This window comes from Fusarium oxysporum, chromosome 3, assembly GCF_000149955.1.
Source record: "Fusarium oxysporum f. sp. lycopersici 4287 chromosome 3, whole genome shotgun sequence".
NCBI classification, from domain to species: Eukaryota; Fungi; Ascomycota; class Sordariomycetes; order Hypocreales; family Nectriaceae; genus Fusarium; species Fusarium oxysporum.
In genome coordinates this window covers 2,610,006-2,633,056 of record NC_030988.1, presented here as the reverse complement: position 1 = coordinate 2,633,056, position 23,051 = coordinate 2,610,006, and the positions used below count along the sequence as shown (strand labels likewise).

The following is a 23,051-nucleotide window of genomic DNA, read 5'->3' as shown; positions in this document are numbered from 1 at the left end:
GTATTCTATCCCACAGGTTTTACTTTAAATCACCCAGCTTGATTACTAAGGGCTGTTGTTCCTGAGGATCATTGAGACCATGCCCGGCCTGCGACATACAGCTACAGTATAATTTATTGATCCATGGTTAATATAACATCTAACCTCTCATAATGGTGGTCGATTGCTTTATCCACCCATGCAAACTCTCGAACTAACATCAGCAAACCATTCAAGTCTGTGAGTTCCAATTCGTAGCACAACATCTTAAACAGATCGACTATCGCCTTCTCTGGTCCTACGTCCGAGGCGACAAGGATAACACTAACACACCATAGTAGCAACCGTCTAGCTGTGCTTCTCTCTGCCAGAAACTCAATTTTGTGACATAATTGCTGTAGAAGTTGTCTTCTGACAGTAGCCGACCTTGGAAGTGGGAAGGTAACATGCGTTGCATACAGGAACAATGCAAGCCGGCAAGTCAGATAGATCTCTCGCGACAACTCGATTGCCCCGGGTCCTTGGTCAGAAAGTTGCAGAATTTTCTCCACAGCGGAGCTAGTGTCGGGTGAAGAGAACAAGTTGTGGTGAACATAGTTTCGACAATCACCGAGAAGGTCAAGGACCTCTGGACTAAATGACTCCATCGTGTAGTATTGTAGCACACATGATAGCTGTCCGATCTGTGAAAACGTTGCCACAATTCCTCGATGCACAGGGGGGTTTATATCAAGTAGTTCTTCGAAACCAGATCCGGCACTTTCCAGAGCAAAATGTGAGGCATAAGGTCTAAACAGAATCAGAGGAGAATCTAAGACCATTCTCTTCCCATGGATATCCAGGCAGGGATATATTGGCCTCTGCAGCGTGTTTACCGCACCCATGATGTCAGATAATGAAAGAAGCCAAGCAAGCGCATGATCTTGAAGAGCTTCCACTCCACCATGTCGAGCAAGTAGATCTTGTATAATTGTCCAGTGAACCGGGTGGTAATCTCGACTACCATAAATATCCAGGGCGTGGAGGTAGGTAAATGGAGGGTTGAAAGGACTGGGGTCGCGATATATCCGTGCATCGGTTGTTTCGTTAACCGCCAAGTGGAGGATACACATGATAATACTATCGAGAGGTTTTGCTCCAGTGAATGCTTCAACTTCATTCCGCAGGGATTTCAGAGTCAACCCTTTCAAAATGAGTTGCTCTTTTGATCCAGCTTGGTAGGTCGGACCGCCATAGGTTACGTTGAGGACGTCTTGATGGTAGGAAGCTGCCCATAGAACCGCGTACAGGCGTACTTTGTTGTCACATGGGAATACCCAGGATTGATAGCATTTGGACGCATAGGTCAAGGGGCGGAAGTTTGGCCAGATAGAAGTGCATGCAAAATGCAGAATCTCCTGGACTTTCAATTGAGAGGTAGTCTCGTCCAATGGAACCATTGGATCGAAAGCCCCTGCCCCTACATCCCATGCTTGCAAAGGGACAATTTGGCCTGGCGAAGCTGAGGGTTTCCCGCAGACAGAACACAAAAGGCCTTGTCCTGTGTCAGGGGTCGCATACCCCTTTGGCCTAATAGGCTGATACCGTGTATCGCCCGAGACTTCTAGGGTTGGCGATGTAGGAAGTGAGGCTTTGTCGCTGCAGGCACATATATCCCTCCTCTGCCTAAGGAGAAGTTCTCGCTCCATCAGCGCAGCCCCCAGATCAAATCCAATCAAACAAATTGCCAAACAAATCAATCAAATATGCCAAAATTTTATTTCAATCAAACAAATACAAAATCCTCGATTTGAAATAACATTTGATATATTTGATACACAATATGCCATCCAGCGTCCATGCTGCCAGACCGTTGACCGCGCTTTCACAGCTTACCCGGAACCTGGCTGGTGAGCGACCCCAGCCAATCAAAGTCATCCATCAAGCCTTCCATTAGTGAGCTACCCCAGTACCACGGTCAGGCTGGTGGGGGAGAAAGTAGCTCCTTAACTTTTACGTCCCGTCCTCGCGACATCAAGTCGCGTCGGTGCTAGTTTGTTTACCTTTCAACGCGTACCATTCCTCCCACGAGTCGACGCCTAACCCGATGGAATCCGACGACATCATGCTTCCTTCGCCTCCACCCTCTGCCTTTTCTTTTCTTCGACCACCGAGGAATTTGGCGAGTCAATTCGAGCTGACGACGCAGTCGGCATTGCCAGACCACCCTACTGTTGCAGATCTTCCGCGAGCAGTGTGGAGGAACAAACGATATGTTTTGGAAGAGTCCTTGTCCCGGAAGGGCTCGAAGGGCCGGAAGAGCTGGATCAAGCGCCATGGATTTTTTCTTGTTGAGATCGACACTAACGACAGTCCTTTGAGTCCTTACTGGGCCTGTCGTTTGTGTGACGCGAAGGGTCAGCCTGAGTTCTTCGCCGCTGCTGCTACGAGTTCGGCAGCGGACCATCTCCGCAAGTATGTGAATGTGAATGTGACGTCGCGAGCTTGAGCACTATTGACCAACGCCAGGTCTCACAGGATTTTCGAGAGCAGTCAAGCAGCTGATCCAGATCTGTCAACCGATGAATCTGAACGGCCTAAGCGACGACGCTTGCAGTACAGCGCCGTGCCGCGTGCTAGAGTCAAGATGATCCGAGAACTGAGCCTGGGACTTCTGATCAACACCAATGTTCCTTTTTCCTTCTTCAGCGATACATTCTTTCAGCAGCTCGCTTGGCAGCTTGACCCTCACCTAGCTGACCAGATACCATGGAGCCGGCAATCGATGGGCCGTTTGCTGGATGACACGTACAAGTCTAAGAAAGATGAGATCAAGCAGGAGCTCTCAGATGCCCTTACTAAAATCCATCTGGGGTTCGACCTGTGGACATCGCCTAATCGGCATGCTGTTATGGCAGTCACAGCTCATTTTCTTGACCGCCAGGGCAAGCACCAGTCGCGCCTATTGGCACTCCGTCGCCAGCTAGGGTGTCATAGCGGAGAAAGTCTTGCGGTGACGCTCGGGCAAGTTGTGCGAGAATGGAAGATAGAGGACCGAGTCGGAACCGTGATCTCGGACAACGCATCTTCAAACGACAGCTGTCTCGTGAACTTTTACGGAGATCTCGACGCAGAGATGAGTCTGGCGGACGTTCGGGCCAGACGTATGCGCTGCTATGGGCATATCCTGAACCTGGTTGCTCGCGCCTTTCTCTACGGCGAAGATTTCGAGTCTTTCGAGGCCGAATCGCAGGTATTTGATCTTCTCGGCCGGCGCGAGGATGACCTACGACACTGGAGAAAGAAAGGGCCGGTGGGAAAGCTCCACAATGTTGTCAAATTCATCAGATCTTCCCCTCAGAGGTGTGAGCTCTTCAAAAGGATCTCACGCGAGAACGACGAAGCACAAGAATACCTCTTGGCGAGTGAGTCGACGGCAGAGCTAGAGGTCGTAATGAATAACGATACGAGATGGAACTCCACTTATCTCATGATCTCTCGAGCGCTCGTCAAGCAGGGAGACATCAGGGCGTTCTTGGTCCACCCAGAAGTGGAGAAATGGCTACCGGAGGCCGACATGCTGAAGGGAGATGACTGGAGACTGTTGGCAGAAATCAAACTTATTCTTGAGCCATTCTATCTACAGACTATGAGAACGCAGGGCTGGGGCAGCGAAGGAGGTAACGGACGGCTCTGGGAAGTGATGACGGGTATGGAGTACTTGCTGGAACACCTAGAGGATCGGAAGCTGTTCCATCATGCCGTTCCAGACGAGGCAGGGGGGCAGGACACCAACTCGCAGGCCGAGCTGGCTCGAGGGCGACCAGACCGTAACCGGCAGCTTCCTGCTCGATTTAGGGATTGCGAGACGGATATCCATCCGCGAAAGTCCAGGCAAGGCCCCTTGTCAGATCGTGGCTCGAGACAATGCGATGATGGATCAGGCAAGCCATCAGGATCATTAGGAATCGATGACATGGGAAAGGATCACCGACACTATTTAAGACTGTCCATCATGACTGCCTGGCAGAAACTAAACGAGTACTACACCAAGCTTGGAGACTCACCGTTGTTCGCTGCATCCATCATCCTCCACCCATCACTCGGCATGAACTATCTGGAGGTGAACTGGGCGTCGGAAGAGCAGCTTGTGTGGGTGAGGGATGCCAAAATTGGACTGTCTGACTACTTGGACCGTTGGTACCACTGCAACCGGCCGGTGGATGAGCAGCAGAAGATGATCATGGACACATCGACATCCTTAAGCGTACCAAGGACGACAACTGAAGTTAGCGTGTTCAAGCAATGGATTAAAAGCAGGACAGCGAAGACCACGGTGATGGGAAGCGAGCTTGAGCGGTATCTGCGGCTAGAGCCGCAAGAGACTGAGGATCCAATCGAGTGGTGGATGGCTCACCAGGGACAATTCCCGATGATCAGCCAATTGGCTCTCGATATACTCGCGATACCGGCGATGGCGACTGATTGCGAGAGGTCGTTCAGCCTAGCCAAGCTAACGCTGACGACGCAGAGGCTTTCGATGACGACGGAAACGCTGGAGAAGTTACAATGCCTTAAGAACTGGGTCAGACATGGTGCGGTGAAGCTAGGGGCGACAATAGGTGGGGGGGAGGAGGTCCAATGGGAGATTGGAGATGTTAGCATGGAAGCATAGAGAGTCAGATTTGAAATATTTGAAATATTTGAATAAATATTTCAAACAACAAATCCAGTCTTGAGAGTTATCAAATATCTCAAATATGACCCCGGATTTGATTTGTTTGATTTGAGGGCAGCGCTGCGCTCCATTGCCGCATTCTGCCTCTGCTGGGATTTCCTTTGGCGATGTGCTTGCTGAAGAAGGATGGACCGAATCGGCCCTGACCTGTCTACCAGCGCCGGGCCTCCGACGAAGATGAGACGTTTCTCCTGGCTCTCTCCACGTCGTGGCGGCATCTGATGTGATGTCGTTCAATCTCTTTGAGTGGAGATTCTGGACCCTTCTTTCGCCATCTGGTAAAGTGGTGGGGCCAAAACCCCTCATTTCCATAGCCATAAACCAGTACCATAAAGATAAGGGAACCTGCAAAAAATATCTAAAACATTATTATCGTTGGTCTTCTAGTCTATAATATGACGCAACGATGAGATTCGAGGAGAGGATGCCAGAGACCGTCGTCAAATTCCACCTACACCAACAATGTCGCAGGCGATAAACTCAGTTTGTGTCGGGTGTTGTCGGATCATCTGATACATCCGCAAGGTAGTGTATCACATCACCCAATAGCACTCCACTATCTCCAAACTTACATAACGGCTTTGAGTTTTGGAGCGACTTCATGACGCTCAACATTAGTTGTCGATGTCGCCGAAGATCCTTGATCTCTGACCAAAGTGAATCATTCTCTTGAAGGAGAAGGGCGGCTTCGGTTGTGCTTTCGGTGTATTTGCAAAGGAGTGCTTCATATTCAGTGCGAGAATGATCCAACTGTTGCTGGAGAGCCTTCTGTAATTGGTCCTTGCGCTCACGAAAGCGACGTTGCGATTCTCGATTTTTCAACCGACGCCTCTGTAATACAGATCAGTCCGTCAATGCTTTTGTTTTGAGAAAACTTCATTCGTACGCTCTTTGCATTCCCAACTGTAGGGATGGTGCAGCCTTCCTGGCCAATTCGTGTTGTGTAGTTGTCCAATGAGGGAGCCATTGTCGGACTAGCAATTAACCCGCTAGTTGAAGTTATCACTCTGCTGAGATGAAGGTTTTGAAAATTCACGTCTCCAAGATTCTAATGCGCGGTCAGCATAGGATTCATGTACTGATATGTAGGAAGATTAGGTACCCCATATATAATATCTGAAGGTGTTGTAGTGCCGTCGACTACAGTCTCGCAAGGCGACAAGAGGGGATAAGTGACCTCATGGTGGAGAATTGTAGATGGCTCATCCAACATGGTTGAAAATGCCATGACAAGAGGCTGATTTTTGTACAAAAATGATTATGATTGAATTAATATAACAAGAAATTGTAGTATATGAAATCGAGGAAGACAACCGACTAGAAGGCATCCTGCTCCTGGCTTGCGGGTGGATGCCCATCTCTTATACTCTCACCTAATGGAAACTGATATGTTCTGGAGACCCGGAACCCTGGATCTTGGCATAAGCGGCAATTTGTCCTACTACATACCGAGCTAACCGAAAGCCGAAGGACCTAATGTCGTAGAGCTTCTCTGGTTTGTGGAAAGTTTACATGGATTTCCTTTATCTTACCGGTCTTTAGCTGCGCCGTACAGATATGTCAGTTCGCTTAAAAACAAGTCCCGAGAATGGAGCGAGCTGAAGACGCTGGCAAATGAGAGATATTGACAGCATTACCTGTCTGGTTATAGCGCGCTCGCTAACTTGAGCCAATCACAACTAAGCAAAGCATTTCTGTATTCGGAATGGCTGCTCCATAATCCTTGGGAGAATCTCTAAAATTAGTTGGAATACTGATGATGTGACGCCTCAGAGCACGTATCAGTTAGAGTTCAGTAGGGAAACGTCCCTACGTGACGTAAGGCATGAGTGAAAATTCTTAATCTCAGTACGGAGAAAGGAACACGGATCGAAAATTGGCTAAAATAAATAAAATAATCAATTCCTTAGACTATAGAGTAGGTATTATAGTTTTAGAGCTGCGTTATCTGATCATATACTTGTCCAGCTCACTCTAAAATTTCAAGCTTATGCAACACTGGGAATATGGTTTTCTAGAAATGGTGAATTGATAAGGATAAAAAAGGTGAATTGACGCAGGACATGATAGCGCCGTGCTAAATTCCTACATAAAAAAAAGGCGAATTGGCCATTTCACAATTACAATAAGTGATAGGGTCAGTAGGTTTTCTAATTTCATCAGTGCGGTATGAGAAACATAGTGCGTTCCCATCTTGTTATGACCCTAGCGGTTACGTTATGTGAACCCCATTATTTTTGTCCAATCACAGGAATAGATCTACCATCTCACATTAGACTGACCTTCTAAGACCTTCAGTCCACTAATAAGATAAAGACTGATGACTTTCATTTAACAGTCCTTCAGACTGATATATAAATCATATCAGTCTAAATAGGACTGGCCTCATTATACTGTCAGTCCTTATAGAGACCTCTAGTATATAGACCACATTCATTAGCACTTTTATAGATTCTAGCTCACTAGCTATCAATAAAACTTCTTTACATTAATTAAGCCTAACACGCATTGAATCTACCATTAAGAGATATAACACTTCAATAACGCTTAGTACCACACTCTATACAATCTGCTAACAATAAACTTAGCACGGCTTAGTTTACTATAGTTGGAAAACCCACCGTCACACTCTCTTTCTTTTCTATCTTTTATTTTCCTCTCTAGAAAATCTTCACTCTTTCTTATTTACTATATTTTAGTCAAAAAGAAAACAAAATGGCAAAGATAGCTTAAATAGTTAATACTAACCCTATCCTAACCCTAACCATTGCAAAAGCTATAAAGCTTTAGCTACTGGGTAAGGAAGAAGTCGGTTGTTCTACAAGGGGCATAAACATATCAGTTCTGAGCAATGTGCTCATTACCCTTCACCGCGAAGGTTGGGTGGGGGGCCGCAAATTGGAACTGGATCATTAATTTACAATGAATATAGTTTATTTATACATAATGAGCCGAAATAAGCCCAAACAAGGTGTCCAGAAGAGTCGTCTATATACCGACTGATGAGGCTATGTGATGGGAGAGGAGAAGTGGGAGTCACCGGGTCGTACCATCTACCCATATCCCAAGTGACCATTCCACCCGCCTCCATCCTAGAATCGGTTGGAAGGGAGCCTGACAGGTTGCAGTTAGACACAAGCCCTTTCTAGAACGTCATTGGTACGGGGACTTACCATTTGCCTCGCATCGTAATTACAACCCAGGGGTTACCCTCCTCGTCAATATCTTTCTCGACCTTGGTGCCGAAGCGGATAGCGCTCATGATACCGTCGCCGAATTTCTCGTTAAGGATAGCCTTGTATGCGTAGCCGTAGTTCTGGACAACCTCGTATAGGCGGTAGATAAGCGGCTCAACAGGAGGCATAGGGCCAGAGTGACCACGGTTAGGGAACACACCCATAGCATTAGTTAGCATTGGCAGGGGTAGATCGAGGAGCTGGGAGAGTTTCTCGATGTCCTCATCTGTAGCAGTAGTTTGGGCATAGAACAGTGCGGCGCATGCTACTTCGCTGCGCCCAAGATGCTTGGCAATAGCCTCAAAAGTGAGGCCTTTTGCCTGCTTGGCCTCGAACAGCGCGGTACAGTGAGGTGGAACCCTCTCTGCGATGAGCGGCTAGCAACTAAGGTCAGAGTCTTCTTGCGCCGCCTGTCCACGGGATGAGAGAACATACGTCGAGAGTTGCAAGTCGTCCTTCGAAAGACATTATGAGGGATGTAAAAGATATCGAGTGATAATTGTTTGCTGCTTGTGGAGTAGCGAGGAAGAGTAGTTGACTGGGACGAGGTGTATCAGGTATTTGTTGTGTTGGTTGTGATGGTAGAGGCCTTGATGAGAGATAGGAGAATCGGATGATGCCTGGTATTTTATAGTCCCTCGCAAGTCGCTTCTTGCTGCGACGCATGGTCTGATGTCATGCCGAGGCGACCGAGGATATGTGTGCGCTCCCTCATAGGCGAAGCATCAATGATGGTACACTATACGCAATGAATGAACTTTGTCGATGAAAGGGAACAACACCCCCCTTGCTCTGACTTGGTCTCAGATATGGTCCCGAAGGTTCTCCGAGTCGGTGTCTTCGAGGATGAGGGAATGCTTTCTCCGCGGCCCCATGCTTTGGTCGCATAAGGATCCTGATGCTGGCATCAGGATAACTCTTCTGAGCACGAGAAAAAGTCGCCCCGCTGATCCGTTTGTCTCGCTGTGTCAGCCCTGTGTCAGCCCTGTGTCAGCCCTGTTTCTGGTTAGTGTCGATGTCGAGCATCTCGGTGGGAACGGAGGTGGAGATGTTGGACCCTTGCCCCACCGACTCCAGGCACATGGTCGAGGAATTTATCGCAGACATGAATGGCGACATGGGCAAGCCTTACGACTGCACTATTGTTTGAGACATTGGACATTATCAAACGGAGTTCTCGAGGCAATTCTTTGCGAGCGTAGAAATTGGCTTACTGTTTCCGAGTCCCTGAAAAATCTACCCATCCCGCACGGCAGTCCTTGTCTCCCACTTTATCCCCGTAAGATCCGATGCGGCGCTTGCATCTTTGGAGACTTGGAGAGGCGCAGTTGCCGGGCGTCCGTCACCATCTCCGAAAGTCGACAGGAGCTTTGGCGGAGCGGCCGACGACATCGCCGCTTACCGGAATCACTCAGTCGCGAGAAATCAGATGCAACTACAAGGAACCCCCAACACCATGACTGCTTTTTCTTCTCGACCACTTGCTTTTCTAACGAAACCCACGCATCTATCACCTTGAAACGCAGTCTTCTCTTCATTCCCCTCTCAATTCTGCAATACGCATATCTGAAAATTGGCCCATCATGGCTCAACGGGACGTCAGCGAGTATTTGCGACAGACGCATGCTCGCATCTTCGAAAACAACAAGAAGTGGGCAGAGCAGCAGCGCGCCAACAACCCCGGGTTCTTTGACAAGATCTCCGCCGGCCAGAGCCCCGAATACCTTTGGATTGGCTGCGCAGACTCTCGCATCCCGGCTGAGCAGGTCACAGGCCTGGAGCCCGGCGAGGCCTTTATTCACCGTAACATTGCCAATGTTGTTCATAATATTGATCTAAATGCCATGTCTATCATCAACTATGCTGTGCATCACCTTGGCGTCAAGCATATTATTGTTTGCGGACACTACGGCTGCGGTGGTGTTCGGGCTGCTATGACTCCCAAGGATATGGGTTTACTCAACCCATGGCTGCGAAACATCCGCGACGTCTATCGTCTTTATGAGAAAGAGCTCGATGCTATCACCGACGAGGAGCAACGGTACAACCGCCTGGTAGAGCTGAACGTGCGCGAGCAGTGCCGAAATATCGTTAAGACTGCTGAGGTCCAGCAATCATACGCCAAGAACAGCTTCCCTATTGTCCATGGCTGGGTGTTCAACCTCCACAATGGCCTACTGACGGATCTCAAAATTGACTTCCCTGCCATGCTCAAGGACGTCCAGAAGGTCTACAACATCACTGAGGAGTAATCAAGACTGTTAAGAGTGGGTTGTGTACGGTTTATGCGCTGTAGTAGTGATTCATTAGTTTGGTGGGGGTACGGATTGTTGTCGCTTTGGGTGTGGTTTGACGCTGGCGGGTCGGCATTACTTGGGGTTGTTCACAGAGAGAGCCCCAATATCGAGTTGAACGGAGTTGTCGTGATAAGTCATCAATATACCATATATGGTCTAGATACTAGCCTTCGTCATTGTAAAACTGCGTTGCAAGTGTCCTTGTTCCTTGGAGGAGGTAAACATCAACATATGGCATACTCTGCATTAGAATGACGAATAGGGATAGAAGTTTAATCTAGATACAGATATATTCAGCCCACTGCATTAGCGGGGCTGGCAACACATGGTCCAGAAGGTCGGGAATCGGAGAGGATGATGCCGGTGAAACATCGGAGTAGCGAGTAGGATGAGCATGTACAACCAGGGTGGCCATTTAGTCAGACTTAAGTCAGACTTGAGTCAGACTAACTAGTCACTAGTCAAAATTAGGAAGTGACTTAAGTCAGACTAGTGACTAGCTAGTCATGACTAACTGGTCAGTCAGACTAGTTAGTCTGACTTGAGTCTGACTAAATGGCCACCCTGTGTACAACTAAACGTACCACTCTTAGTCTGTGTCAGGGATTTGGCTATCCAAGAAGAAACTTCATACGGCCCTGTAGGGATTATTCAGCTGCACTCTGCAGCAATAGATCACATCGTTACTGTTTTCGGAAATATTATCGTGCCGAGAACAGCCGAGCTGCGTAATGATTTGTATGGGAGGAATGAAGGGCTCATAGTCAGCAACAAAACTAGCGTTGGGTGACCTCCTCCACTTATTTCGCGCTCACATTCTTCTTAAGGATACCCGGCGTCTCTGACAAGGCGTAGCATGATTCAGGGTTGGGGCCGGCCGGCCGCTACGTGGGATAAGTGGGGCAGTGAACGGCGCTGATAAGTGGGACGGAGGAATAGCTGAGGTACTAACGCTAGACTGACGTTTGATCTACCGAGTCTACTAATATAAATATTTCTCGGCTCGTCCGGAACCTGTTTACTCGGTCGATTCACACGCATCAAGTAGCACATTCAAGCAAAGGCATCAAGTCACACACATTAAGTTGGAGGCAGAATCAGAAACAACTTCAAGATGAGCAACCAGGAGACCAGGCCACCTTGCCCCCCTTTCACCCTCGAAACGGCACAAATTAAGGTCAAGGCTGCGCAAGACGGATGGAACAGCCAGTAAGTTAAGGCTACAGGACGCGAATGGTCCCTCGCTTACGCTGGGTACAGAGATCCTGCAAAGGTTAAATTGGCGTACACGCCCGACTCCATCTGGCGTAATCGTGACCACTTCCTTCAGGGCCGCGATGCGATCCAAGAATTCCTGACAAAGAAGTGGGAGAAGGAGTCTAACTACAAGCTCCGAAAAGAGCTCTTTGCATTTACTGATAACAAGGCAAGTTTATGAAGTGCAGTGACTGCAGTCGTCTACCCGTTGTCGTGCAACATGAAGAGAATCCTATTCTGACGAGTCTCTACAGATTGCGGTGCAGTTCTGGTATGAATGGACTGATGCAGCTGGGCAATGGTGGAGGCCCTACGGACTTGAAGACTGGACTTTCGCAGACAATGGGCTGATGCGAAAGAGGCAGATGAGTGGCAACGATGTGAAGATTGCCGAGGGAGAGCGTTGGTTCGTTGATGGCGTCGATGTTAACACCGTTGACATTGCAGAGAAGCATTGGTAGATGCGGCAAACGTGCAAATAGTATGATGAGTTTCGTCGAATTTCAGATTTTCTAATTCGTGCACGCGCGTTATTCCTTTTTATCTCTACTGATTTTGATTCAAGATTAGCATATGGATATTTTCAAGGTTGCTTATGATGGGAAAAGGGTATATGCTATTGTAATAAGTGTAGGCATTTATCCTTGAATTGAATCTTGACCGGGTTAGGGTTAGGATAGGGTTATATTAGGCTATGGAAAGCTATCTTGCTCAAGTGCTATTTATATAAGGATTTATAAAGAGTATAAAGGAGAGATATATAAAGGAGATAAGACAGAGATAAGAGAGATAAGAAGAAATAAAGATAGAGAGATAAAAAGAGGTAAAAGAGATATAAATATAAGAAGGATAGATAGGAATATAGGTAAGATATAGATAGGAAAGAGATATAAATAGGGGAGAGATAGAGATAGGAAAGAGATAGAGATAAGAAAGAGATAGAGATAAGAAAGATATAAAGATTAGAAAGAGATAGAGGTAAAAAAGAGATAGAGGTAAGGGAGAAATAGGGAAAAGAGATAGGTTAAGAAGGAAGATAGGTTAAAAAGAAAGATAGGTCTAGGAGCGCGTTCTCCTAGGTAGATCTCGAGCTATAGAGGCAGCTGAGATAGCCCTAGTCTTAGTCAAGGTAAGGCCGATAGTTGAGTCTAGCTGTGAGGCTGCAAAGGGACCTAAGAGCTCTTGGAGCTTCTTGTAGGTCTGTGAGGTCTCCTGATCCATAAGGCCGCCTGCTGAGAAGATGAGAGGGTGGAAGAAGGCTCCAAGAGACTGATATTTCCGCCTTTTCTCACTAGCAGCTTCCTTCAAGGTGCTATAGGGGTCCTCCTTTGCAGAGTCCTTGGAGATAGCTACGATTTGGATATCATAGAAGTAGCGGCTATTTCCAATAGTGACTGCAAAGTCTGCCCGGAGGGGGAGTCTTGCTGGACTAGGGGTTCGATCTCGACCTCAAGGTCAGGCCGGCTGCCTAGGGCTTTCACAAAGGCCCTATTAACAGCATTATGCCTTGCAATCCACCTTCTGCTAGCTCCCTTGCAAGTATCCTCATGGCCTAGGCTAGCTATAGCACCACAGGCACTACAGGGCAGGTCTAGAGGCTTGATAGGGTAGAAAAGTCTGCTTCTAAGGGCTTCAGTGGTCTCAGAGTCTGTAAAAGAGTGGGGTTTCTGTGTAGGTAAGACTCTAAGCCACTTGCGGCCTAGATAGCTAGCATTCTCTAGCCTGGCTTGCTTATAGGAAATAGGGAGGTCTTGGAGGAAGGTTTCTAGCTTAGCCTCGTTTAACTCTTTAAAAACCTCTTTAGCTGATTTCCCTTGGTCTTGACTAGGGTTTTGGGCTTCTGAGGTAGATAGAGAGGGGTAAGATGTAAAAAAGCTAGTAATACCTGTAAGGATCTTCTTAGCTGTTTCCTTAGCTGCCTGATATAGGCCTTGGGCTAATTCCTTATGCAAAGGAAGCCCAAGACCTCCTTCCCTTACAGGAAGGGATAAGAGATAGGGATCAGGCTCTTTAGGACGCTCAGCTGGGCTCCTAGCTACTAAGGCCATAATAGCTTCCTTGATAAGGATATCAGCTCTTTCCCATAGGTCAGATAGACCTTCTGGGTTAAGTTGCCGAAGGAGGTGCCGTAGAAGGAGGTGGATACTGCCTCGTAGGAGAAGGAGGGAGTGTTGCTTAGGCAGGTCTTGAAGAGCAGCTATAGCCTGCTGTAAGGTATCTAGCTTTTCTTCTAGAAATGCCCTTTTGCCTTCTAGGGGACCTATATAAGTACCTAAGGTCTTAAGGCCATGGTCTTTAAGGTCCTTCATAGCTATTTCCTTGCTTTTAGCTAGGTTAAGCTTATAAGGTGATTTCTCTAGTACCTCTCTAGCTATATCTAGAGATCCTTGGTCTTTAGATAAGATATAAAGGTCATCTAGATAAGCAACTAGGGTTGCCTCTGGAAGCTTTCTAGCTAATTCCTCTAGAGTAGGTCTAAAAGAGAGGGAAAAGAGAAGTGGTCCTATTGGGTCTCCTTGCCTAACCCCTTTAGAAGAGGCTATGGTTGAACCATCTGGAAGGACTAGCAGTGAGGGGTTATTATAAGCCCAGGTTGGGGCCCTATAGAAGGTAGGGGCAAAGGAGGCCACTGAGGATGCTATAGAGGGTCTAGCCCCGCTGTTAAAGGCGTTGTGGAGGTCAACTGAGGTGATATATTGGAAATCAGCCTTATTTGGGCCAGCTATAGCTTCCTCAAGAAGGAAGATAGCTGGTTCTACTCCTCCTGGGCTGCTAACGCCTAGCTGGAAGGGCAATAGCATAGAGGAGCTAAAGGAGGTCTTTAAGATTGCTTTCATAGCTACCTTATAGATAAGATCTCCTATAGCAATAGGTCTAATACCTCCATCTGGCTTCTCTAGGCCGATAAGGCGGCTTGCACATAATAGGTCTGCCCCTGGGGCTGTTCCTTGCCTTATCATATCAGCTAGTAGCCTTAGGAAGGCTATAACTGGGGAATCTGCCTTAGATACTAGGTTCAGAAGTGGCCTAGTCCAGCCACTAAGGCCGGGGGCTTTTTCTTTTCCTATAGTAGCTATAGAGGCAAGGATAGCTTCCTCTGCAATAGGTTGGCCAGGTCTTGGGCGAGTCTTTCTTGAAAAGGGGTCCTTTGAGCCTATTGGGTGTTTTTCAAGTAAGATGGCCCTGTTTTCAGCTGAATCAGCAGCTATAGGGGTAGGGTCTATAAGAGCTCGAGAAGCCCGTCCTAGGAAGCCTCTTTCTAGCATCTTAGCTGCCCTCTTAGCAGGGCTAGGGGCTGTTTTCCTTCCTTGAGAAAGGGAAAAGGGAGTGCTTTGAGCTGGGCTTTGTAGGAGGCTTTCCAGGGTCTCTAGGGAAGGGATATTAGAAGGATAGGCTCGGAGATAGGTAGATAAATCTCCTTTCTGAATTCCAAGACCTAAGATTCTAGGGAGGATAAGGAAGTATAAGAGGTTTTTCTCCGTAGGTCTCTTTATAAAGGCCTCAGCGGCTTTTTGAGCAGCTATCTTGAAAATAGCTGCTTGTCTAGCTTGTAGCTTTTTCTCTACTATGGGGATTTTTGCATAGGCTAGAAGCTTCTGTATAGATCCCTTAGCTAAGATTGGTGCTATAGCCTCTTGGTGTTGCTGCTGAAGGTCTGGGGGAGGGGAAAGGGGAGTCTCTAGGTCTAATAAGATATCTTCAAATCCTTGCGATATAGATCTGTAAGAGGACTTGGAAGAAGATCTTGAAGAAGACCTTGAGGAGGACCTTTGAGATGACCTTGAAGAAGACCTAGCTGTAGCCTGAGGAATAGGTCTAGCTGGGGTCTGGGGGATAGGTCTAGCTGGGGTCTGGGGGATATGTGATATAGACCTAACTGGAGACTGAATAGAATCCTCTTCTATAGGACTAGAAGGGGGAATAATAGCCTGAAAAGCAGTCTCTTGCCTAGGTCTTCCTCTTTCAGCTATAGGAAAGGCAGGGATTTCAGGAAGGTCTGGGAAAAATAACCTAGATTGGTCTTCTGGAAAGAGGCTGCTTTGGGGTGGGCTAAGAGACTGAGAGCTTAGGAGAGGGTGAGGGCTAGGGCTGGAAGGCTGCTGCCTTTGCCTCTGTGAGGGTCTTGCTATCTCTGGGGAAGGGGTTTTAGCTGGCCTTTTCCTTCTAGCAGCTAGCTCTTTAGCTAAGGCTATTGTAGATGGATGAGGCTGATATTGGGCCCTAGTAGCTGGATAGGTCCTTATCCTAGGAAGAGTAGAGATATTTGAAGTCCCTCTTATTCCATGGATTTTAGCACTATGAGCCTTGATGCCCTGGGCTCCTTGGCAAGCTGTTGAGCAGTGTGGGCACCTAGCTAGATTTAGAGGTTGTAGCTGCTGATCTGTATAGGCTTCGGTGGGGTGTTTTTTGCGGATATGCTCTAGAATATCCTACTCAAGAATTATCTGCAGAAACGCATTGCGTTTCCTGTTTTTGACCAATCACCGTGTAGCATTTTCGCCCCATAGTTCCCCGATGGAAACGCACTGCGTTTCTTGTACCACACTCATGAAATTAGAAAACCTGAAACACGAAACGCGTCGCGTTTCCGTCGGCTGACCCTTGTCGTGTTCAACTTGACTACTTCGGACCGGAAGAAAACAACATTCATTACCATCTTCTACTGAAACTCACATGTTTTATAGTATCTAATCTATCTCCGCCATTCCATCCTCTCTATTACATTTATATATGCTTAGTTATAATGGCCAGCTCTTCTATTCACGCGCAACAAAGTCACCCCACTTTGCCTCCAGCAAAGCTGCAGAAGCTCGAAAGGCTCAGCCTTTATTACAATTTGCCGGAAGCAGCTATTATATGTACTAAATGCGGTTTTGCTTTGAGTCCTAAACGCGCATCGGAGCATCCGGGCAAAAAGCACGGCATTGCCAGATCTGCTCGGCATGGCCTCAAGCCCCTCCTATCCTCATTACACCTCCCAGACCCAGACACCTTGGTCCCCAGGCCAAATGGATCACGACGCCATCCATGCCTTACAGTACAACAAGGCTGTTCATGTAAGCACTGCGGTCTCCATTCTGCTAGCTGAAAGGTTCTGGAGGATCACCTGACGGCCGAACATCGCGACAAGTTGGAGCTCACAGTCGGAAAGAACAGCCGACAGCACAGGCTGCGAGACCATATCCAGCAAGGAGTTCTCTTCCAGAGCTGGACAGAGAATAACAATCAAAGGTCATGGCTCGTCAGTACTGGCAACGACTTCAACAGCGGATCTATACCCAGCAGCATTCCCCCGCAGGCCAGTCCTGATCCTATCAAGCTCCTTGCTCAGAAGCTATTTACTGAGGAGCATGCCCGTTTGGAAAGTCAGCAAAGTGGTGGTTAAAGATACTGTAGTAAAGAGCCACCAGCTTCTTCCGCCTTACAGACCAACTGGTTGCGGCGCACAGGCTGGGAAACGACATTCAGAGACGCGCATCGTGATATTCTAGTTCGCCTTGCGGCGCTACCTCACTACACAGCTAACCGACCTTTGCCTCTTGGTGTGGTAGAAGGAGAGGAAATATTCAGTCTGGCACGCGACGAGCGTAAGCTAGTATTTATGATGGCCGCACAAGATCGGCTCCTGGATCAATGCGGTGAGACAGTCCGAAAGACGGATGTCTGCTTGAGAAGGTGGCTTCGCAGCAGGTTCCCAGATCGCCCTTACAAGGTGCCCTTTGAGTTGGTTGCAAAATCATCTTCTGAGAAGATCTACCGGTAAGAGCTCAAGCGCTTTGTCTGCTTCTGGGTTCGATTATTTCGGTTCATGATGCGTTAATTGATTGTATGTGATTGTTTTTCTGCGGGGTACTCCATGCCGTAGAGCTGCGTAAATGCCGCGGACAGAGATCTCTCTGAGTCATCTTACCCATATTCTCACTTTTACTTTCCCTCCTTGTGTGCTAATTGTTCGACTTCCTTCACCCGGAACACCAATAAGCGACTCAGCTTAAGGGAAAGCTGTAAAAGGGAAAGCTGTAAAAGGGAAATCTGTTGACCCGGCGGCCCAATTTATCAACCGATTTAACTCGCATGCCAATAACGCCTCAGGGTCGAGGCAATCAATATATATTCAGGTCCTTGCCAATAGAAAAATGACCCGAACCGGAGTTTTGGGTCCCCTTGCCATGAAAAACGTGGCGAGCGGCTAGCCCGTTGCCCCAATATGACGCTGCGTCCTTGGAAGATACCGGTACAGCAGAGGCCACCTCTGGATCTATGTAAGTGAGTAGCTCCTTGGTGCATGCGGCGGCAGTTGCAGCCGCGTAATGCTGCCAGTTGTCATTCTTATGAGAGTCAGCATAGTCGGAGATACCACGAATGACAATGCACGAGAACTCAGTCATTAGCCCTGCTGCTTCCATCTCGAAGCAGAGGATGTTGCCGATGTTACGGATGACCTCACTTCTTTTCGCAGTACTCCTCACAACACGATCGCCAGAAGCGATTAATCCGTAGTGTATCTCGGGGCCTTCAAATTCGCGACACGACCTGGAGACGGATTTTTGTCGGTCGCATTTCTCGCATGTGAGGTTCTGCGGGTCATGAGGATAATCCGTTTCAAACAGGACATCAAGATCGGCGGAAGGTTGCTCATAGACGGAAAGGCGTCTTCCGGTCTCCGACATCGCTGATAAGAACTCCTCAGCCCTGCTTTCGCTGACACGGTGATCAGACCGCATTTTCATGACGGCACCTCTCAAAAGAGGCGGCGGTGGCGAGAGGAAGTCATTAAGGGCGAAACCGTCATCGGTTCCTTTCCCTAGATCATATTGAACGACACCGCCGTATTGCCCCTCGGGCATGCTCACCACGACATCGCCCAGCCGGATGTCGTGCTTAGTGCTAGGAACTCCACCACCAATGCCGACGAGAAATTGCCACTTGATGCAGGAGAAGGTGCGAGTCATATTTGTGGCCACAATTGCGGCGGAGCCTTTTCCTTGGTTTCCGGGGAGGCACGCGAGGACCACGTTATGGCCCTGGAGCACACCCAGGATGTAGATGTTAAAGTCGCCTTCCTTTGTTGGCAGACTGCGATGCTCGACGTCTAACATGTATCGGACGGCGCTCATCTCGAGCTCCATGGCGCAAACAACTGCGACGGTGTATTCTTCGTAGGCCCGAGGGGTTCTCTGCCCGTCCTGCATTACAATACTATTAACATATTAGGGAGGCCATACCCACCTAGGGATGATATTTCTTACAATGGATTTCGATGCAGTAGATTTAGAGTGGTCTTAAGAAGTGGGAATCGATTATTTTTGGCAGGTAGAATCAGTATCGCACTGAGCGTGCTTAAAGGGTTAAAGTGAATACGATGAGCAGCAGCAAACGCGTTGATTGAAAGTTGTCTTTTCGTGCGGGGTATTCCATTCCGCAGAGTTAAAGCATACAGCTAGATTACTAACGCAATTGTCTCGAGCCCGTGAAGAACATACCTACCCTGCGACACCAAGTCAGGTGCGGCGTGCTTGACGCCACGCCCTTAGGCTGAGGGGCTTATGTCTGCTGTTGTAACGCGTAGCCACAATAGCCGTGGTTGCCAAGGAGGTCGCATTTTTGACGTGTTGCCATTCTCTCGACTCACCTTGTAAAAGAAGCAACAACACAGCCTAGACTGCAGTCTAACGAGCAGGCACCTCATCTGTTCTGTTACCAGAGTCCCAGCCTAGCCAATGACGCATGCGCAAACTTCTTCGAGGCCTCATTGGCCCGCGCGCTGCCTAGCTCAGCCTGATCTTCCTCTTTCATGAGCTGAAGGCTACTGCCTGCCTAATCTCTACCAGCTTGATTGTGTAGACTCTCGCGCCGTGGAGTACAGACCCAACGGACAGAAGCCTGACGTGCAAGCATCCGATACGGAAGAAAGACGCGAAAAGCGACTGCCCGCGCCGGGACATTGATCTCCACACGACATGAGCGGGGCACCCAGCGAGGCAATCTGCAGGTCGAACGGGCCTGGTGTTCGATTGGCGTTCTACGGACAGGGGATTCAGAACTCGGGCAACTTTCAAGTTGGAGGCAACCTAAATATCGGTAGAGATTTGACAGCGCATGACAGTATTGATCGCTAACGAACCCGAAGGAGTGCAGGATAATTCCGATAAAGATGCAGAGTTCTTAGCCGCCCTACGATCCACCGACCCCAGCGACGACAGAACGCGCATCCAGCGGCAAAAGGGCGGCCTGCTGGAAGACTCATATAGCTGGATCCTTGACCATGCGGACTTCCGGCGATGGCGCGACGATGAACAAAGTCGGCTACTATGGGTCAGGGGAGATCCCGGCAAAGGCAAGACAATGCTGTTGTGCGGGATCATCCGAGAGCTGGAGAAACTACCTGCGGATACGCGCCGCTTGTCCTACTTCTTCTGTCAGGCGACCGACGTGCGCCTTAGTAGCGCGACGTCCGTGCTCCGCAGCCTCCTCTATCTCCTCGATCAGGAGCCGTCGCTGATGTCGCACGTACGGAAGAAGTTTGCTCACGCGGGTAAACAGCTATTTGAAGACGTGAATCAGTGGGATGCCCTGTCCAAGATTCTCGCCAATATCTTGCAGGACTCAAGCCGGCCGAACACCTTCTTAATCATCGATGCGCTTGACGAGTGCGAGACAAATCGCGACCAGCTTCTTGAATTGCTTGTCCAGATATCCTCTTCATATTCCGCTAAACTGATTGTGTCCAGTCGTAACTGGCCAAGTGTCGAGAAGGCCCTAAGAGCATCTACGCAGAAGCTCCGAATCTGTCTCGAACTCAACCATGAGTCAATCTCCTCCGCTGTTAGCAGATACATTGATCACAAGGTAAACGAGCTGACTCAGTTGAATAATTATGACAGCAAAACACAGGACGCTGTTCGGCACCACTTAGCCTCCAACGCAAATGACACGTTCCTATGGGTAGCCTTAGTCTGTGAGGAGCTTCGGAAGATTGAGACCTGGGATGTACTGGAAGTTATAAAGGAGGTGCCTGCTGGCTTGGAAGATCTGTACGATCGAATGATGCAACAGATCCAAAGGCTGGGACGGCGGGATCAGGAATGGTGTCGATCTGTACTGTCGGCAGTTACCACAGCCTATCGTCCACTTCATCAAGAGGAATTAGGCTACCTCTCAACCTTACCGTTGAATATTCAAAAAATGAATGACCACATGTCGACGGTCACAGGCATGTGCGGCTCGTTCCTGACAATCAGAGACAACGTTGTCTATGTCATTCATCAGTCTGCCAAAGAGTTTTTGTCCTCGAACACATATATCTTTCCTTCTGGCAAGAGAGATCAGCACCATGCCATGTTCTCGAGGTCACTAAAGATTCTTTCGAGGACCCTCCGACGCAACATTTACAGCTTACACGCCCCAGGATTCCCCATCGACCAAGTCACGCCGCCCGTCCCTGATCCATTAGCGTCCATCCGATATCCATGTATCTACTGGGCTGACCACCTAAGCGACGCCATACCGCTTGCAACTTCAGAGCCCATCGACGACCTCCGCGACGACGGCACAGTCCAGCAGTTTCTTAGTAAAAAGTACCTCTACTGGCTCGAGGCGCTGGGCCTTCTTCGAGGCATACCGGAAGGCATGATTGCGATGACGAAGTTGAGACATTACTAGTAGGTGAATTGACTTGATGAACGCCTGGAACCGATGTGCTAATTAATATCTTTATTAGGAAAAGTACGACGGCTCCCGCTTTTTCGACCTCGTTCGAGATGCACACCGCTTCATCCTATCACACGGGTGGGCGATAGGGAATGCGCCTCTTCAGGCATATGCATCAGGGCTTATCTTCAGCCCTAGGCGGTGTATAATTAGGAATCTATTTGCAGGGGAAGAGCCGGATTGGATTATAATTAAACCGGCTATGGCGGAGGATTGGGATGCATGTTTGACAACGCTTGAGGGCCATAGTGATAGGCTTACGTCGGTGGTCTTCTCGCCCGATGGCTGTCGTCTCGCATCGGCGTCAGATGATAGGACCGTCAAAATCTGGGATTCTACGACAGGCCGCTGCCATACAACGCTTGAGGCCATAGAAGTAAGGTTTTATCAGTGGCGTTCTCGCGTGATTCCCAGCGCCTCGCAACAGGGAGCTATATGGCCGGCGCCAAGATCTGGGATGCCAAGACGGGCCAATGCGAGGCGACGCTCGAAGGCCATAGCAATAGAGTTACATCGGTAGTCTTCTCGCCGGGTGGCCATCGTCTCGCATCGGCGTCACTCGACAAGACAGTCAAGATATGGGATGCCACAACGGGCCACTGCGAGGCGACGCTCGAGGGCCATGGTAATTGGGTTGTGTCGGTGGCCTTCTCGCCTGATGGCCAGCGTCTCGCATCGGCTACACACGACGGGTTCATCAAGATCTGGGACGCCAGGATGGGCGGTTGCCAGGCGACGCTCGAGCTCGATAAGAATGAGGAGGATGAATATATTTTCCATTTCGAAAAGACCGGCGCTCGCCTTCGTACGAATATTGGCACGTTCGACCTCAGCCTGCTCCCATCCTCGCCGCCCGCTGCACTGCCTGCATCCAGCCCTCGGCATCACCTACTTCAATGTCAAGGTTATGGCATTAGTTCTGATCGTTCATGGATCACATATGAAGGTCGGAATCTGCTCTGGCTCCCCCCAGAGTATCGCCCAGTGACATTAGCGATCATGGCATCAACTGTAGTACTCGGCTGTAAATCGGGACTGGTCTTGCTATTCCGGTTCTCGGAGGCTTAGGGTTAGGACAGGGCTAGCTAGGCCTACTACTGTACCAATTACCCTAGTAACTCATGACCAAATCAACTCTAGTAGAGTTGATTTTATTGACCCACTTTAAACCTAGTAGGGTTGATTATTGCCAGGGTGTAGAGTTGATTTGACTTTGTCCCATATACAGGAATAGTAGTGCCGATCAGAGCAGGGGTTTACCCCAGAACGCGACGGGTCCTGTCGCGTAAAGTGCTCCGAACTGGACAATCCCACGTGGCGATGCCGAGCGGTGACTAGGGACCCAAAGAATCCCCACCGAGTCAGGATCACCTGCAGGGACGAGAGCGAGCATGAGATTGTGAAACGCGCAGCGGAAACAAAACTGGCCCCAGGAGCCCGGATCCTACGAGACGAGTTGTACCCTATCAGAGTGGATAATGTCAGCCGTATTGCGGTCCTAAACGAGAGGAACGAAGTTCGAACTGAGATCACCGAGATGCTCGGCCGAGAAAATGACACCGAGGTTGCAAAGATAGCGTGGCTCAGCAAGAGAGATATCCCCAAGGCGTATGGCTCGATGGTCGTATATCTCAAAAAAAAAAAAAAAAAAAAAAAAAAACGGTCAGAGGCTAGGCGGTTCATCAATAAAGGATTCTTTGTGGCTAGAGGAGAATGCAGTACGACAAAGATGTTTGCACGTCATGACCGCCTCAAGCAATGTTATAACTGCTAACAGATCACAAGCCATAAAGCCTGTCAGTGTGATAGACCACAGGTTTGTAGAAGGTGCACGTAAGAAGGCCATCACCACAG

General features: G+C 48.7%; 9 protein-coding genes across 9 annotated transcripts; 5 read left to right on the top strand and 4 right to left on the bottom strand.

Moving 5' to 3' along the window:
* Positions 1-19: 19 nt before the first annotated feature.
* On the bottom strand, positions 20-1,418 carry FOXG_19297 (uncharacterized protein; the record flags this gene model as incomplete). The annotated part of the gene is made up of 2 exons (XM_018399503.1): positions 20-101; positions 439-1,418. 2 exons carry the CDS (start codon positions 1,416-1,418, stop codon positions 20-22), a joined length of 1,062 nt encoding a protein of 353 aa, XP_018242491.1.
* Positions 1,419-5,176: 3,758 nt separating this feature from the next.
* FOXG_06552 (uncharacterized protein) lies at positions 5,177-5,663 on the bottom strand (the record flags this gene model as incomplete). The annotated part of the gene is made up of 2 exons (XM_018385234.1): positions 5,177-5,527; positions 5,583-5,663. The coding sequence occupies 2 exons, from the start codon at positions 5,661-5,663 to the stop codon at positions 5,177-5,179; spliced, it is 432 nt and encodes a 143-aa protein (XP_018242490.1).
* A 1,864-nt stretch (positions 5,664-7,527) lies between these two features.
* FOXG_06551 (cyanate lyase) lies at positions 7,528-8,845 on the bottom strand. The gene is made up of 3 exons (XM_018385233.1): positions 8,368-8,845; positions 7,870-8,309; positions 7,528-7,810 (listed from the first exon to the last, which is right to left on the bottom strand). The coding sequence occupies exons 1-3, from the start codon at positions 8,596-8,598 to the stop codon at positions 7,789-7,791; spliced, it is 693 nt and encodes a 230-aa protein (XP_018242489.1). The 5' UTR covers positions 8,599-8,845; the 3' UTR covers positions 7,528-7,788.
* A 102-nt stretch (positions 8,846-8,947) lies between these two features.
* FOXG_19296 (uncharacterized protein) lies at positions 8,948-9,082 on the top strand (the record flags this gene model as incomplete). Its single annotated transcript, XM_018399502.1, has 1 exon — positions 8,948-9,082. One exon carries the CDS (start codon positions 8,948-8,950, stop codon positions 9,080-9,082), a length of 135 nt encoding a protein of 44 aa, XP_018242488.1.
* A 425-nt stretch (positions 9,083-9,507) lies between these two features.
* FOXG_06550 (carbonic anhydrase) lies at positions 9,508-10,212 on the top strand. Its single transcript, XM_018385232.1, has one exon. The coding sequence runs from the start codon at positions 9,516-9,518 to the stop codon at positions 10,182-10,184; it is 669 nt and encodes a 222-aa protein (XP_018242487.1). The 5' UTR covers positions 9,508-9,515; the 3' UTR covers positions 10,185-10,212.
* An 864-nt stretch (positions 10,213-11,076) lies between these two features.
* On the top strand, positions 11,077-12,255 carry FOXG_06549 (uncharacterized protein). Its single transcript, XM_018385231.1, has 3 exons — positions 11,077-11,438; positions 11,490-11,655; positions 11,741-12,255. The coding sequence occupies exons 1-3, from the start codon at positions 11,344-11,346 to the stop codon at positions 11,945-11,947; spliced, it is 468 nt and encodes a 155-aa protein (XP_018242486.1). The 5' UTR covers positions 11,077-11,343; the 3' UTR covers positions 11,948-12,255.
* A 205-nt stretch (positions 12,256-12,460) lies between these two features.
* Positions 12,461-18,616, bottom strand: FOXG_06548 (uncharacterized protein; the record flags this gene model as incomplete). The annotated part of the gene is made up of 4 exons (XM_018385230.1): positions 12,461-12,915; positions 13,005-15,657; positions 16,629-16,694; positions 17,635-18,616. The coding sequence occupies 4 exons, from the start codon at positions 18,614-18,616 to the stop codon at positions 12,546-12,548; spliced, it is 4,071 nt and encodes a 1,356-aa protein (XP_018242485.1). The 3' UTR covers positions 12,461-12,545.
* Positions 18,617-19,447: 831 nt separating this feature from the next.
* On the top strand, positions 19,448-21,149 carry FOXG_06547 (uncharacterized protein; the record flags this gene model as incomplete). The annotated part of the gene is made up of 2 exons (XM_018385229.1): positions 19,448-19,568; positions 19,618-21,149. The coding sequence occupies 2 exons, from the start codon at positions 19,448-19,450 to the stop codon at positions 21,147-21,149; spliced, it is 1,653 nt and encodes a 550-aa protein (XP_018242484.1).
* Positions 21,150-21,632: 483 nt separating this feature from the next.
* Positions 21,633-22,265, top strand: FOXG_06546 (uncharacterized protein; the record flags this gene model as incomplete). Its single annotated transcript, XM_018385228.1, has 1 exon — positions 21,633-22,265. One exon carries the CDS (start codon positions 21,633-21,635, stop codon positions 22,263-22,265), a length of 633 nt encoding a protein of 210 aa, XP_018242483.1.
* Between the last annotated feature and the right edge of the window lie 786 nt (positions 22,266-23,051).

Excerpts from the sequence above, each read along its gene's own strand:
- FOXG_06551 (XM_018385233.1), bottom strand. The coding sequence starts at position 8,598 with ATGCGTCGCAGCAAGAAGCGACTTGCGAGGGACTATAAAATACCAGGC. Across the intron at positions 8,310-8,367 it reads GACGACTTGCAACTCTCGAC|CCGCTCATCGCAGAGAGGGT; the intron begins GTATGTTCTCTC and ends CTTAGTTGCTAG. Across the intron at positions 7,811-7,869 it reads ATTACGATGCGAGGCAAATG|GCTCCCTTCCAACCGATTCT; the intron begins GTAAGTCCCCGT and ends GCAACCTGTCAG.
- FOXG_06550 (XM_018385232.1), top strand. The coding sequence starts at position 9,516 with ATGGCTCAACGGGACGTCAGCGAGTATTTGCGACAGACGCATGCTCGC.
- FOXG_06549 (XM_018385231.1), top strand. The coding sequence starts at position 11,344 with ATGAGCAACCAGGAGACCAGGCCACCTTGCCCCCCTTTCACCCTCGAA. Across the intron at positions 11,439-11,489 it reads CAAGACGGATGGAACAGCCA|AGATCCTGCAAAGGTTAAAT; the intron begins GTAAGTTAAGGC and ends CGCTGGGTACAG. Across the intron at positions 11,656-11,740 it reads TTGCATTTACTGATAACAAG|ATTGCGGTGCAGTTCTGGTA; the intron begins GCAAGTTTATGA and ends GAGTCTCTACAG.